Source organism: Eutrema salsugineum, unplaced genomic scaffold (genome assembly GCF_000478725.1).
Source record: "Eutrema salsugineum unplaced genomic scaffold, Eutsalg1_0 scaffold_7, whole genome shotgun sequence".
In the NCBI taxonomy this organism is placed as follows: Eukaryota; Viridiplantae; Streptophyta; class Magnoliopsida; order Brassicales; family Brassicaceae; genus Eutrema; species Eutrema salsugineum.
In genome coordinates this window covers 1,365,144-1,381,170 of record NW_006256486.1, presented here as the reverse complement: position 1 = coordinate 1,381,170, position 16,027 = coordinate 1,365,144, and the positions used below count along the sequence as shown (strand labels likewise).

General features: G+C 30.9%; 2 protein-coding genes across 2 annotated transcripts; both read right to left on the bottom strand.

The window, feature by feature from the left end:
* Positions 1 to 3,849: 3,849 nt before the first annotated feature.
* LOC18011137 (NAC domain-containing protein 18) lies at positions 3,850 to 5,561 on the bottom strand. The gene is made up of 3 exons (XM_006392794.2): positions 5,204 to 5,561; positions 4,811 to 5,115; positions 3,850 to 4,716 (listed from the first exon to the last, which is right to left on the bottom strand). Exons 1-3 carry the CDS (start codon positions 5,388 to 5,390, stop codon positions 4,171 to 4,173), a joined length of 1,038 nt encoding a protein of 345 aa, XP_006392856.2. The 5' UTR covers positions 5,391 to 5,561; the 3' UTR covers positions 3,850 to 4,170.
* An 8,120-nt stretch (positions 5,562 to 13,681) lies between these two features.
* On the bottom strand, positions 13,682 to 15,204 carry LOC18011136 (NAC domain-containing protein 19). The gene is made up of 3 exons (XM_006392793.2): positions 14,909 to 15,204; positions 14,535 to 14,803; positions 13,682 to 14,407 (listed from the first exon to the last, which is right to left on the bottom strand). The coding sequence occupies exons 1-3, from the start codon at positions 15,087 to 15,089 to the stop codon at positions 13,916 to 13,918; spliced, it is 942 nt and encodes a 313-aa protein (XP_006392855.1). The 5' UTR covers positions 15,090 to 15,204; the 3' UTR covers positions 13,682 to 13,915.
* Positions 15,205 to 16,027: the final 823 nt, after the last annotated feature.

The window sequence follows — 16,027 nt, the reverse complement described above, 5'->3', positions numbered from 1 at the left end:
TTGTAAACTTATCATGCTGAGTTACAAAGTTTCACACTAAGCTGTTCAAATAAGGTATACCATCCTTTGGGTTGAAGTAGTAAATAAGGTTATCGTGTGTAAACTCGGGTGGGAGCAAGACGAGCTCATCGTTAGTTGTGATCCCACGCGTCTCACACCGTTTCAATTTTTCCTTGGTCTCTTCATCTAAGACAAAATCTATACGAATCAACCTCCTTCTGTTTGCCGCATCGTCCAGAGTATACGCCAGATCATCATCATCATCATCATCATCATCATCATCATAGAGCTCAATAATATGAAGTTATGGCTAACTTACCATCGTACTCGAACAAGTAATATGGTTGCTTAATGTTAAGTGGCACCGAGCACACCTCCTCCACAGTCTCCAATAATGAGCTAAACCTCATAATCTTCATAGTATCCATGAGATACAAGGTAGACCTGTGTTGCATATGGACGACCATGACGTGCCTATGTAGTTAGAAACATTGGCCTACGGGCCAAATTTTTTAAGAAAATCCAGGGCCCAATAGGAGTAATAGGAATTAGGAGGATATGTGAGTTTTGTTAATAAAATTAGAAATTAATTAAAAAATTATTTAACAAATGAAAAAGTTGGGTAATGGTTGCAAAATTTTTATAGTTGGCCACTTAATATACTATACCTTTTCAACTCACCTTCTTTATTATTGAAGTTTCAAAGCTTTCAGTTTTCTTCTTTTTAGAACCATAACATAATTATCAAACGGTATTTCAATAAGAATTTGTTAATTATTAATTATTTTTTTATTATAAGGAACAACTTTTAAAAACTATTGTGTGGATATGACAAAAGAAAACTAAAAAAGAAAAGAGAAGAAGAAGAGAAATCTTAAGCGAATGTTTTATTCAGATACTTCGAAAAACCTAAAACTCTTGATAAATCTATAGAAAAAGATGATGAGCATCATGGTGTTTCTGGGTATGGAGTAAAGAATACGAATGCAGTGAATGAAAATGATTTAAATAAGAAAAATGATAGGAATACGCTAGATGAGGAGAACTTGAATGAAAAAATGGATGTAGTGAATGAAGAGGGTTAAAAAGAAAAAAAAAAGAAGAGGATAAGATTGAATGTGAAAAAGAGGATAATCCTATAAAACATTGTGGATTGGTTTTATATGGATTTGAAACAATAAGAATCTCTTTTTTTAGTTTGTTTACGGGCTCGAAATCTCTGGACACAGCTCTGTGGACGACCATAGCAAACAATCTCATAAGTCAATTTCAGTTTCTTCCACAAGTAATCTCCTAACCCCATTTTTCGGGTCTCTAACCAGCCCGAGAGTGATTCATAATGCAAATACCATTTATCTTCAGTTTATGTGTGAGTCACTACATTTATCCCACAAAGATAACTAACGAAAGATCTTCAGAGATAACTTTGTGCTAAGATTATACATTTATCCCACAAAGATCTTCATCAACTATTTCGGATCGGGTTCGGATAAATTACTCGGGTCGGGTTTGGAAAAAAATAAGAGTAATAATATATAACTTTTTTGGGTCGGGTTCGGATAAATTGTTCGGGTTCGGATAATGTGCCCAGACCTAAATCAAACCATAGACATGCTGATTCGCAGGATAAAGTGGAAGATCGTGTGTCAAGTTTGTGCATTGAGTTATGTTTTTAAGAAGAAAAAATAGTGATATTTATTTATAAGTTTTCTCATTGTTATAGATAGAAGTGATTATTGTGTTCTATTTCTAGCTAGTCCTAAATTTCCATATCTTATGTGAATACATTTTTGTATGAGACAAATTTTGATTTTCCTTTGAGAATGAAATGCAGCCCGATTAAAATGAGAAAAAAAAATTTAAAAGATATTGTTTTCCATATAATTTATGTGGTCTTATAATATATTTTTGTAAGAAATGGAAATAAGGTTACAACATAGTTGACAAGTTAAACACAAAAGTATATATTTTCTAAAATTAATTACAAATGGCATCACCACTAATAAAAGTTACCTAGTACTTTTTGTTCATAAGGAATGTAATCAAAAGCTTTTAGCTTATATGGTTTATTGTTGGCCATTTCTTTTTACTCTCTTTTCTTTTGAAAAAAAAAACTATGTTTAAATGAAATTCGCTTTCTAGAAGTTCGTGGACAAATTATATACCTGCATTTTTAGACAATTTATCAAATACTTTTTGAACAAATTAATATTTATTTTAGTCAAACCATCTTATTAGATTACTTATACCCAATTTTATGGAAAATACTTGACAATCAATTTCTCGACATAAAACCATTTCAGGTATATAAAAAAATACCTGAAAAATCTCTGAAATAAATCTAATTAATTTCTAAAATTTGCACATTGCTTATGAATTCACAACGTTAAAAAACAAAATGTGTATGAGACAAAAAAATAAATTTTAGCCACGACTAACAATAGATGGTAAGTATATTATTACTCTTATTTTTTTCTAAGTGTTTTAGTTAATATATTACTTATCTATAAAATTGGGAATGTCTTATAGTGTAGTGGCTAAAACCTTCCTCAATCCTCACCGAGTTTTTTTTTTTCTCTCACCGAGTTTTTTTTTTTCTCTCACCGAGTTTAAGACTCCTCAAATATTTAGTTTTGGGTTTGCATACTTATTTTCGGATTGAAACAGATCGGATCTCGGATAGGATTTTGGATTCTGGATATTTTGCCCACCCTTTATTTAGACTCCACAATTATTTAGTTTGGGTTTGCAAATTATTTTTCATTGAGGTTTCGTTGTTTTCAGGGGAAAAGGCATAAAATTACTTTGTTTAATTTTTATCTTTTTTTTCCCGGTCTAAATTATATTACTAACTCAATATACAGTAGTTAGTGCATACGAAAATTTATTTGTTACGAGACAGACAGGAATAGAAGATGATGCATCGCAATCACCGATCGAAGGCCCCTGGAATTTTTATGTTTGTATAGTCTGCATTCACACGTACGGTATACCAGACTATATCATAAACATTTTTTCCTATCAGTTATTGGAATTTCTTATCTACAAACTCAGTTTGATGCTTATCACAAATTCACAATATCCAACAAGTTTCAGATGTTTCGAAATTCAATTGGTCTTCAATATACTTATATGTGATTCTATATTAGCATGATTATTTTCTTCTTATTGTCTTCATATATTATTAACTTAAAAAAAACCCCTAAATTGAGAATAAATTCAAACATCTTTTGTATCATAATGATTTGGTGGCCACCAGTCATGTAGATTTATTATTAAATGTGAATTAAATTTGAATACTCTCTGCTCTATACATAGTTTGAGATCTTAAAGAGCCCCATAATGATATGATATTTGAATATTTTTTATGTTATTTAAAAGAAGAGCAACTTCTTTGTAATATTCCTAAATATTGGTTATAATATATAGTTTTTTGTTATCAAACTGAGATAGATTTGCATGGCGGTTAAATTTTTAAATCCAAAGTTTAAGCATTTCTAGATGTCACATGCTTGAAGATACTCCATTACATTTGATTCAACTTATGAACATATTTTCGAATATGAGACGAATTCTATGTTGCATATTCACATCTTCTATAAAATCGGATAAAAAATATTTGACAAAGTTGACCATGACATTACATGAATATTTTTACTATAACTAATTTTTAGACTGTAGGCATTTAATTAAATCGGCTTTACACTAATTGTTTAAGAAACATAAAATATCACTGGGCACATACACAACAACCGTATGTCTTGCCCTATCAAAATATCAAAATTTAAGGTCTTCTATCTCAATGTCAAGTGTTTTTACTTTTTAATGTCATTTAAACACACACTAATTTCTACGACTGTTAATTTCTTTCTCTCTTTTATATGCATCGATTTATACAATCTACAAACAGCCAAGTAGTGTAATCAACTATACATCTCGTGAATAATAATAAGAAGAAAAAGAAGAAAAGGAAGAAAAAAAATAACCCTATTGTTGTAACTTTTATATGTTGCCTCACCTCTCTAATCTCTGTAATTTAATCTCCTTCGTTCTAACCCGATAAAATTAAAATCAACCGTAATTCCCAATCCCCAAATTTACGCAAACCGTATATACAAATCTTTAAAATCCGTAACCTGAAAACCATCTAAATTGGAATTCTAATTTATCTTAAGTGTACCAATTCAAACCGGGTAATTGGTACGACGTTCTGATCAATCCTTCTCCCAAAACCCCACTTTGCTGCTGCATTAATGGCGGCGCCGCCATTGGAGAGACGACGTTTAAACTATCTCCAACGCCACCATTAAACCTCTTTGCCGGATCTTCATTTCCCTCTTCCCAAAACGGCATCGGAACATTCCGTCTCGGATTCGCCGTCGTCGTCATCATCATCGTCGGCGAAGAAAGCAACTGCTCCGGCTTCGATCCAGACGACGATGCGAAATCGTGATTCACCGAATAATTTACGCCGCCGCCACCACCACCGTCGTATATCGCCGCCGGATCGTTGTTATCGGAGAAAATCGTCGGGAAAAAATTCATTCTGGAGACATTGCGACTGAGAGGGATTTGACGGTAGAGATCACTATCGATCATCATATCATGATGATGATGATGATAATGATCCTTATCGTTATCTAGATGATGATGATGATGTCGAGATGATGTGCTATTATTTTTCTTGTAGATTCGACACAACACCCAATCATCAAGCTTTAAAAAAAAAAAAAATCAAAATTAGCGAATCAAATAAATAAAATAAAAAAATTGGAGTTTGAATTATAATAATATTATATTATGAGATTACCCGGAGGGAGTTTTTCTTGTTGCCGAAGTCACATCTGAGACTTGGTTTATTATCGGTTAAGCGATATTCGTGCATGATCCAATCCGATTTCACTCCTTTTGGTGGTTTCCCACTGTAGAAGACGAGAGCTTTCTTAACTCCGACTTTTTTGTTTCCGTCGCCGCCGGTTGAAATCACCGGTTTATCTGTACCGGTCGCTTTCCAATAACCGGAAGTCGCTGCTCTGTTCGGTCTAGCTCCGTTTGGATATTTCCGATCTCGTGGACTGAAAAAATACCATTCCTGTTCTCCGAACAAAGCTTTCTCTGTCAAAAATTTCAACACAGAACAAAAATTCAGAGACAAAAATTAACAAATTAACACAGATCCGATGGTATGAGATCTCGAATTTACCGGGAAGTTCCCATGGATCGAATTTGTAGAGATCGACGTCGGCGATGATGGCGACGGGTAAAGGAGAAGAATCTGCTTTGCGTTTGAGGTAGTGAATCACGAGTTCTTCGTCTGTTGGGTGAAATCGGAATCCAGGAGGAAGGTTAGGCTGCGGCGGCGGACCACCGGAAGAATCTGTACTCTCCATCGATTTCGATCACTGGAGAGATTGAATATATTATGATCGGAGAGGTTTTACTTGTTTGTTGGGCAAACAAATACAATTTGAGAAATGCTTTGACACCTTATAGAGTCGGCGTTTTGCGTTTCTTCTTTTTTTGAAAAAAAAAAGATTCATCAAACGCTAAAATATGAATGGTTTTTATCCTCTGGAATCTTTTGTACGTACACCATCGTATCCACATGTGTATATAATGCAAATATTAAAATGTAAAACCATGATTTTTTTTTATTATAAAAAGTAAACTTATTTATGACCATAGCATTCTAAAGAAGATATTATTTATTACATTTTAACCTATTGTAGAGATCTGATATTATTGTAGATGAGCTATGTAATTATCTTGATTAAGTACATAGAAAGAATACCGCGAAAGGTCCGTTTTTTAAAAAAAGGATACAGCGAAAAAAATAGGGGTTTTTGAAGAAAATGTTTATTTTTATTCCCATCATTTTTTAACTAACGAATCACTAGGATATTTTAGAATAGGATATTTTTACTTTATTTTTTTCTATGATTTTATGCATTTTTAATTGAATTTTTAATGTTTGGTGACTATATGTATTCTGTAGCATTTTTTCTTAATGGTTAGAGCATGTACATCAGTGAACCTCTAAGAGAAGGGTTCACAGAATATAATAACTTTTTTTTTATTTTAGTTTTGTTTTTTTTCTAATTCGAAAATTATAATTTTCGACCAATCAGGATGCTTCATTTTGGGATGATACCGTCTTTTCAGGTTCGTCGGGATGATACTGTCTCTTTAATATTAAGATCTTTTGTCTCAAAAACTGTGTTATGAACCCCTCTTGATCTCCTGATGTACATGCTCTTAGTTTATTTTTAATTAGATACTAAATGATGTTCTAAAAAAAATATAATTTTGGCGTTTTAACTTTAAAAAAATATAAAGTGAAATAGAGAAAATACAATTTTCCTGCAGTGTTTATTGTAAGAGGCCTTATTGTAACTATTCTACTTACTAGACTACCCAATAATATTATATATTTTGTTGTAAGAAACATTGAACTTTTCTTTGCTTATTTATAAACTGCCGATACCATATAATTATCAATCAATGAATTTATAGGTTTGAGACACACACCCACACAAAAAATTAAACAAATATATGTGTAGGTAAATATCTACCTGTGACAAATACTTTATAGACCCTCGATTCCTATATCACTGATTTCAGATTAACTTAAATATGATATCTTGCCTTCGTGAATCAAGAGAGATTGATTTACGTTTACCCTATTCACTAATTAATGTTATCTATATGTATGTTATCTATACGAATTTAGTTATATAGAATTCATATTTGGTTTTTACATCTTCTATAGAATTTAAAGTTACATATTTTTTATCTGTAAGAGACACTGTTAATCTCAGATCATTATTTATAATATCAGTTGTAAAAAATATATTGTTTGATTTTCTTTTCTTTTCTTTTTGTTAATTCGAATATATTTTTTCCAAATTTATAAATTTTAGCTTACGTTTCCAATAAATAATATAATTCCCCATAATTCAGCCGGTTTAAGCGTGGTTTGGTTTGTACTAAAAGGAGATAAAGACTGGCGACATTTCGACACATATACAAAGTCCGACTAATCATGTCGAATCTGTTTAATGACCTTACTAACCAAAGTGTAGGAGGGTAAATTAGATATTTCGAATCAGATAATGACCTTCTTAACCATGCATTATAGAATGTGTTCATATATGCTCGTAGTGCGGCTCGACACGAGCGACCATGACGTGGAAATAGCGATCAACAACGATAGCGATACATCTTGTTTTCACTTCTCATTGCATATAAATTATAAATTCAGATATAATTTTGTCTCAATAGTAAATTAAGATAAACACAAAATCATATAAGAACGTTCACAATTGATTTAGCTTCTTGTTTTTTTATGTAACTACTGACCTAATTAACTTCTTGTTCAAAATCATATAAGAACGTTCACAATTGTCATTTTATTGACAGTAATTTCGTCAATGACGTGATTTCTTTTCGTCGATATATAACGACTAAGCAGCAATAAAATTATAACTTTTAGGGTTTCTTATTTTATTACCTGCCCTTTTCTTGGCGTAATAATGTTCATATAGTCCTTAATTTATAAGATAGTCTCCAATTGACATGAGGATAGAAATCAACCGCCTCAATCATAATCCCTGATTCCCTATGAAAGTAAAATCAATTCTTTAGACCTTAATTTTACGTGGGAATATATGTTTTGCAATCTATGATTAGTTGCCGCCAGCATCCATTCGCACATTGTAGATTTTATTAATTTTGGTCTAACGATGAAATTATAATCAATAGCAAATAGTTAAAAGATTTGAGTGGTGAAAATGGACTAGTTTTGTTTACCACTGAAAGATTGCGGGTATTAGTTTCTTTTGCCGTCAAAACCAATTTTGTTTACCATTTTGAAGTTTTGATTGACGTAAGAAAGAAGTAAATATTTATGCAAAAGATTAAACTGACGAAGAAAAAAAGTACCCGTTTTGTTTCTATATTAGAACGATATTTATAGTATGCAACAAATACTAGTCAATTTTTCCACCGTCAGCTTGCCAGCTTTCAAAATGTAAGATTGTTAGCAAATTAAGAAGAGATAAGTAAATGATGAAAAAAAAAAAAAAAAATAGTAAATGATGGTGTATTGTAAAATGTGGAGCCCAATGATGGATTTGAAAAAAGTCACCCATTTTCCTCCCTATCCTTTTTATCTTAATGTTAGTTATAGATAATAAGTTTTTTTTTTGTCAAAAGATAAGTTATTTATAGCCCCAAATAAAAAGAATACTTTTACATTTTGATTTATATTCCATGATAAAATATTTTCTTTAAGAAATAAATAAATTTATACTAAAAATAAATCGTTTTTGTTTTTTTCGTTTTCATTTTGTCAGAAAACCACAATTTAAGATCTGAAAGGTAAATTGTCTTGTTCACAGCTTAAAACCTAAATAAGTACAGATTAATTTGGTCTCCTCAATTTTTATTATATTATATTACATATATTTCCATAGTATAATTATATACTACAACAAAACGTTTTCGTTTTATTTGTTTTCATTTTGTCAGAAAACCATAATTTAATTAAGATCTGAAGGGTAAATAGTCTTGTTCACAGCTTAAGTACAATTTGTCTTCTCTAATAGTAAATCGTCTAATAAATCTATAACAAATATCGTAATTAATTTGGTCTCCTCAATTTTTATATTAAGATATATATATCTGACAACAGGATTCGATGCTGTTTACTTCAGTGTAATTAAAAAGATGTGCTTTTGATTTATCTCGGAAATGTGTCTGTCCGAAGAGGTGGTTGTCTTTTTCAATTAAGGATATTTATATAAGTATTTTCTGTTTAGCACTTCAAAATTTTCATTATTCAGAAGTAGTTACATTTTAATATTTAATTATATATACACAAGACCCAACTTTGAAGACAGGTGAGCTAGCTAGGCGACGGTTTAAGACTAATAAGCAAACTAACTTCTTAATTTTTTAATAGGCCACATATTTATGTTTTATTAGTTTATAAATTTCAAAATTTAAAGATTATGTTTTTTTTAATGAATTTTTTTTCCTTAAAAATAACTGTTTGCATCACATATATACTAGATAATTAAATGAATAACCAAAATTCGTCAAATGACAAAGAAAATAACCACTAAAATCACAAAATAAGCAAATAACAATGTAGATAAAAATAACTTTGTAAATAAGAATAGTAAAAAAAGCAGGAGAGAGAATATAGTTTTAGAAGTGCCGAATGCACGCGTTATCTATTACTAATCTGTGTTAATATAGACAATCTATGTAAACTATTATATGTTATGAACATTCTTTCCGGCAAGTTTAAATCTACCATCGCAACACCGTAAAAAAACGAGAAGAAAACATCGAGTTAAATAAAATATTAGATACAATAAAAACATATATTCAAAGAGTAATACAAAAGTTCTATGTATATATAGATAATCTATAGAAAATCCTATCAATAAAAACCCAATTCACATATATATACATAGAAAATACAGACAGATCTAAGAATGATTCACATATAGTCATTCTATGTAAACTACATATAGTCAGTCTATTTAGTAAAAATCCTAAAATAGAATTTTTAATTTTATTTAATTTGAAACCTAAATTTTTTGATGATTTCAGTTTCCATACGCAGAACCCATAACCCAGAATCAATGATTTTATCCTATGTCTTTCTGCGATGATATCGACAAGCACCAACAATAAATCCAAACCCATAATCGAAATCGAAATCATGATATAAACCCAAATTCAGAATTCAAGAAATCCAAATCCAAACCCAGAATTAATGATATCTTCGAGGTGTACAAATCCAAATCCATAATTGATGATGTCGTCGAGGAATACAAACACAAATCCAAACGTAGAATTAAAAGAGAAATCTTTATCGTGAGTTTAAAAGTTCTTTCTCCAACTTTTTTGTTTTTGTTTTTATTTTTAAACAACTGATTTATGTGGATGAATTAAGATCAATAACTAAATTAAAGTTAATATATTATGTATTGAGAGTGGAGAAGTTAAAGGGTATACTTGTATATATTGTATATAATACATAGAATATAGTAATCATATTCATGGTTAATTATTTAAATATTAAATTTTTATTGGTTATTAACTGCAAATTCCCTATATACTATCCATCGAAACTGCAAAATAAAAATTTTAATTAAGAAAACTTTTGTTTACAAAGAGCCACATATTTTTTTTCGACTCAGACCACCATATTAGTTGGACCGGAGCTGTATATATGTACATACATATACAAATGCATGATACATTCATATACATAAACATAAAACATATATACACGTGCAGATATACATTATACATAGATACTAACAAGCAAACCATACAAAAAAAGCAAACCATACAAAAAAGCAAACCATACATATAAACAGATACTAACAAGCAAACCATATTGTACATAGGAAAGCGGGTTAAACGTTGTTTATCTTATAAAATTAAGGAACTTTACTGTGATGATTTTATCTTTAAACGATAGAGGTAGGCGAAAATAAATTTGATGGGGTAGGCGAAATGTAGACGGTCTAATGCAGCATTTAAGCAGTTAAATGGCTCTAGATATCTTATCCGCTTAATATATACTCCATTTGTTACTTAAATCAAAACTTTTATTTACACTGATTATCATAAAATTACATTAGCTAACAACCAAAATTTGAAGTCGAACAAAATTTGTGATACTACATAGCCAAAAACTAACATATATGTATTTGATGGTCTTAATAAAAAAAAATATAAATATTAAACATATTTTTGTGTGAAAATGTAATAGATTAAATCTATTTTTAATATATTACACTAATTTACGTTTATAGTAGAGTATTCAATAAAAATGTTTTTTTTTTGGTCAAAATTCAATAAAAATGTTTATACCGTCTAGTATCATCCTAATTTAAGCACTTAATGAATATTTTTGGGTAGCCATACATTTAACGTCTAACGCTTTCGTAAATATTTTAACCTAGCAATATATATCATAGTTTTTTTTGATAAAAATATATATCATAGTTTATAATATGATTTTGTTATCTTGAAGAGTTTTTCCCATAATGATCTGTGCTCTAATCGGATAAATGTGGTCAAGTTTAGCTTTTGGTACCTTTGTTGCTTGAACATGTGATGCTTTACCTTTATTCTATAATTAGAAAGTCACTAGCTATACAGCGTATTTTTCAGATTTATGCATGACTGTATGTAACGTGACTCACACTCACCATAAGGTATTTTCTGTCAAAAGTTCACAAAAGAATGATGTACTGTGTTTTGTCAAAAGTTCATAAAAACAAATAAGTAAAACTTACTTGTTTTCATGAAATTCGGAGACCTACTTATTCTTTTTTTTTTTTACCAAAAACTTAACTTGTTTTTATGACAAAAACTAGAAATTACTTAAACAATTTCACATTTTTACATTAAGGACTCGCCAAATATAAATTTAATCCACATTTAAAAACAGTTTAACTCGACATCAACTAATCTCTAGCACAAGTAACAAAACACACACGTCTTTCAATCAAATATGAAAACCAAGAGTTTTCCTCTTATATAATTTTATCATTAACCTAATTAAGAATCGTTTCATCACACGAATTCGTGTTGCACGGAGTAAATTGTATTTCCCCACCTAAAAAGCTATACTCAACAAAACATTTTTCTCTCTCCATCTCTCACCTAATTTTTTAATGATAAACAATGGAAGTTCCAAACTTATGAGTTATGACCCATAATCTTTCTCAATATCTAGAGTTAAATATTCTGATTTTTTTTTTTAAAAAAACCTCCTTCCCAAGAAATATTCAAACTAACCCTAGCAAATATACCTTAATGTACTAATAGAAATTTCTGTTCCCATCTTTGCAGAACTAACTAATGAGTTTCTTAAATTTACACAGGGAAATATTCATTTTTGGTCGACCTAATATTTCTACATCTTTCTAGTATATACTGTTCTTACACATTTATGTTCAGCATACACATTAATTTATGTTCTACCATACACATTTATTTTCTAGCATACGACATATAATACACTGTATATTTATTTTCTGTACACAGTACAGTACATACAATCCATATTGATAAATGCACTGTAACAGGATCTCTTTATGGTACAAATGCTTTTAGTTATCCTTGTCTAAAGTAAGTAGGGCATCAGTTTTATTCTCTTACTTAATTTTTTGTAAGAAAATTTTTTTCGATATACAGAGATTTTACCTAAACATAAGACGATACAGTATTACAGTGTAAATTCGAATACGGATTAAATTGATATCGCTGCGACTGACCACAAAAACCTATCATTTAATTTACATTGAATCGACAAAATAAACGGTCGTTGTGTTTACTAATCGATCGAATCCAAACGAAAATTTGGTGTACACGTACAGCCTGACGTCACGCGTATGTATTTATTCAATACAGCTAGGTAGAGGGTATTTATGTCCAGAGTTAATAAAATAATTAAAACAAATGGCGTATTAAAGAATCGATGGATTCTTCTAGTCGGTGGGGACCTTTGCTTTTAGCCTCATACTAATCCTGTCTTGTTTTTAAGCTTGTTTAGGAAAGTGATTAAGGACCGCTCCTTAATCGTCTGCCTTTCTTTTCTTTTTCTTTTTTTTTTTGTTTTGACTTTAATCGTCTGCTTTATCACATCTTTTTACATGGACTATCTAGTTTATTTATCAGATTTTCCTAAACTGATCATGAACCCAACCCAAATAGAAAAATTTATGAACTGGTTTTTATATGCAATGTTATGAACACATATTTGCCATAATTAGACATCTCAACTACATATGTTTATTATTTTGATAAATAACTCGAATGTTTTCAAATACAACAAAAAATATGTATAGCCTTAATTTGAGTTTGTTGGCTCCAAGTCTCATAAGTAAACAAATAACCAAATACTTGGAAAATAAGTATTTTTAAGATATCCGAAACCGGTTCCTGATTCGGGCCACGGGCCAATTAATAAATACACTATCACCCATGATGTTCTCTTCTCCACTCTCAAATCTCAACTTCGTTTTAATGCATTTGATTCGGACTTTGACACATATATATTTTATTCTACCATAGTATTTCAAATTTTATTGGTACTTTTTCATAGTACTTCAAAAGTAATACGACTTTTGTGTGTTTTAACCATATGTGTGTGTGTGTCAACTAAACAATTACAAGTACTTGTTTGGATAAATAAAACTTAACTAGTATAAAATTTGGGTGAATACTACTACTGCAAGTAAATGCATGCAAGCGCAGAATTGATCCACAATCCACTGGACCACAATAAAACAAGTGTTTGAAACTTGTACGGTGTAAACTGTTTCTATGTATTCTGGTCAAACAAGCAAGTCCACGTTGATGATCCACACGAGCAATTTCAGCACGTGTTATTTCAGCTAACACAATACTTCATTCTCGGATATAGATCCCATAAGTCTCTTGATTTGTTGGGTTTCATTATACTTTTCGAATAAAACTTGGTATTTTTTCTGTTACACGTTGGACATTTCAAACATTTGGTTCATATTGTATGATTATTTCAATTTGTAGTTGTTTATTTGTGGCAATATACATAATTTCTGCCTATGTATGAGATGGTTTAAACGAATAAACTTTAATTTATAGCTGCCATGCACAAACATATACCAATATGCAAATTCATTAAGTTTATTATACTAATACAAAAGATCTACAAATAAAAAGGTTACAAAATCTAACTGTCAATGTTTCTAGGCATGACAGATTACAAATCTACATTTAAAGGTCTATGAGTCTACCTATAAACCCAAAAGAATCGGAAACCAAATACAATTTGCCACAGAACAAAAATTAAAAGACTTAAAACATTTTCTCTTCTTTTTATTACGCCAGCATTGCATCATTACATAAACCCAAACCCACCGACTTGCCCCGGATATCCAAACCCGACCGAGTCAAAAGCATAACCCTTTTGAGCCAACTCGTCCGAGTTGTTAAATTCCTCCTCCGTCTTCAGGTAGCCAGAATTGAACTCGAGACTGGGAACAACATGACTCATTCCGAGTTCTGGACCCGAGTTATGCTCAACATTGCCTCCAAATCTACCCCAGTCGAGGCTCGACGTGTCCGCTAAACCGTTGAACCCGGTTTTCTCTCCGGTTAATTCCGGTCTAAGCGACGAGAACCGGTTTGGATTAGAAAACTGGAAGTTTCTCCCGTTGTCGATCTCATGATGTAACGAATCAAGAACGTCTTCAAAGTGAGAAGAAGACGACGTCGTTGAAGAGGTACCATTGTTGCTAAATTCTCTCGTACTCGCGATTGCATTTTCGTAAATTTGTCTTTGTGCGCTTGATTGCTTCTTGTATATTCGACATAGAACCCAATCATCTAACTGCAAAAAAATTAATAACGGTAATGACAGATAAATATAAAGATGGGATAAAAAAATCTTTAAAAATACAATTGGTGATTTAAAAACAAAAAATAGACTAATATTTAGTTTGCATGTTCTTTGTTACCTTAGAGCTTCCGTTTCTACGAGAGGATTCAATTAGACGATACTCGTGCATTATCCAATTGGTTTTAGTGCCTTTAGGAGCTTTTCCGATGTAAAAAACCAAAGCTTTTTTTATACCAACTTTTTTGCCTTCCGTCGAGATGATTTTATCCGTACCGGTAGCTTTCCAATAACCCGACCCAGCTACCCGGTTTGGTCTTGATCCGTTTGGGTATTTTCTATCCCTTGGACTAAAAAAATACCATTCTTTTTCTCCGAATATTGCCTTATCTATATGCATCACAAAAACAAAACAAGATAGTTAGGAATTTTTTTTTAGAAAACTAAATATTTTCAACATGTAAATCCCAAAAAGGTGGAAATTGGTTTACTTACTTGGTAAAACCCAAGGATCGAATTTATAAAGATCGATTTCAGCGATGAGTTGAAGAGAGAAATCGTAACCGGCTGCTTTTCTGCAGAGATATTGAACCATAAGCTCTTCGTCGGTCGGATAAAACCGGAAACCCGGTGGTAAGCTCAATTGGGCTAACGGGTCGGTTTCTTGGATACCCATTTTCTCTCTCTCTCTGATACAATTTCGTTTGATTTTTTTTGTTTTCAACTTCTTCTCTCTGAGATAAGTATCGAAACAAATCTTGTGTTTCTTCTAATTCTAAATGTAACAATAATGTTTGGGTCTTATGCTACTTATATATATATATATATATATATGAATTTTGTATAGGTGAATCCACCGCCGCTAATTAACGTGTGTACTGAAACTGGGACCCACTTTTGTGTTTATCTCTAAACACTTTTGAATTGTGACACGTGTGTCAGTTAGATCGTCGTGATTTATGCAATCCTTTTAGTTCATTGAACCTACATGCGCAGATTTGGCACTTCCTCGTACTATTTTCTTCTTCTTATGTTCTTTTGCTAATATTGCTATTATTTTCTTATTAATTCTTGCTCCACTATATTTAGAAGTATTTTACTATAAAAATTAAGATATATGTTGGTTTATGTTTTTTAGGTATGGAAAGATAATGTTCAACAATTTAGTAGACGCTAATTGAACATCAAAAGAAACCTTCTATTTAGTGGGAATTAATTGAAGGTTTATTTTGTATAATTACTTTACATTACATATTTCCATGATGTAAAAGTATGCTGTTAAAATATAGTTTTCGTAAATTTAATTGTTCATATGAAAACGTCTTAAGATGATTTTGTTCGTCTATATGAACATGAGAATATCTAAACATGTAAACGATCAATTTTTAGAACAGAAAATTAATAATTAGCAAATATTGAACAATAATAAGTAACCATAAAATATGATGTGACTAGTGTTAATTAAAGCGAAGAGAGATATTAATTCACGTTTTTTTGTTAACGCATTCTTTTGAAATGTATATCTGCCAAATGTTTTAAAGAGAAAAATAAAGGGAGGGCACGTGGAAATTACTGGTAGGGTGAGGGAAAGAGCTTGAGAAAAAAAAAAGGCAC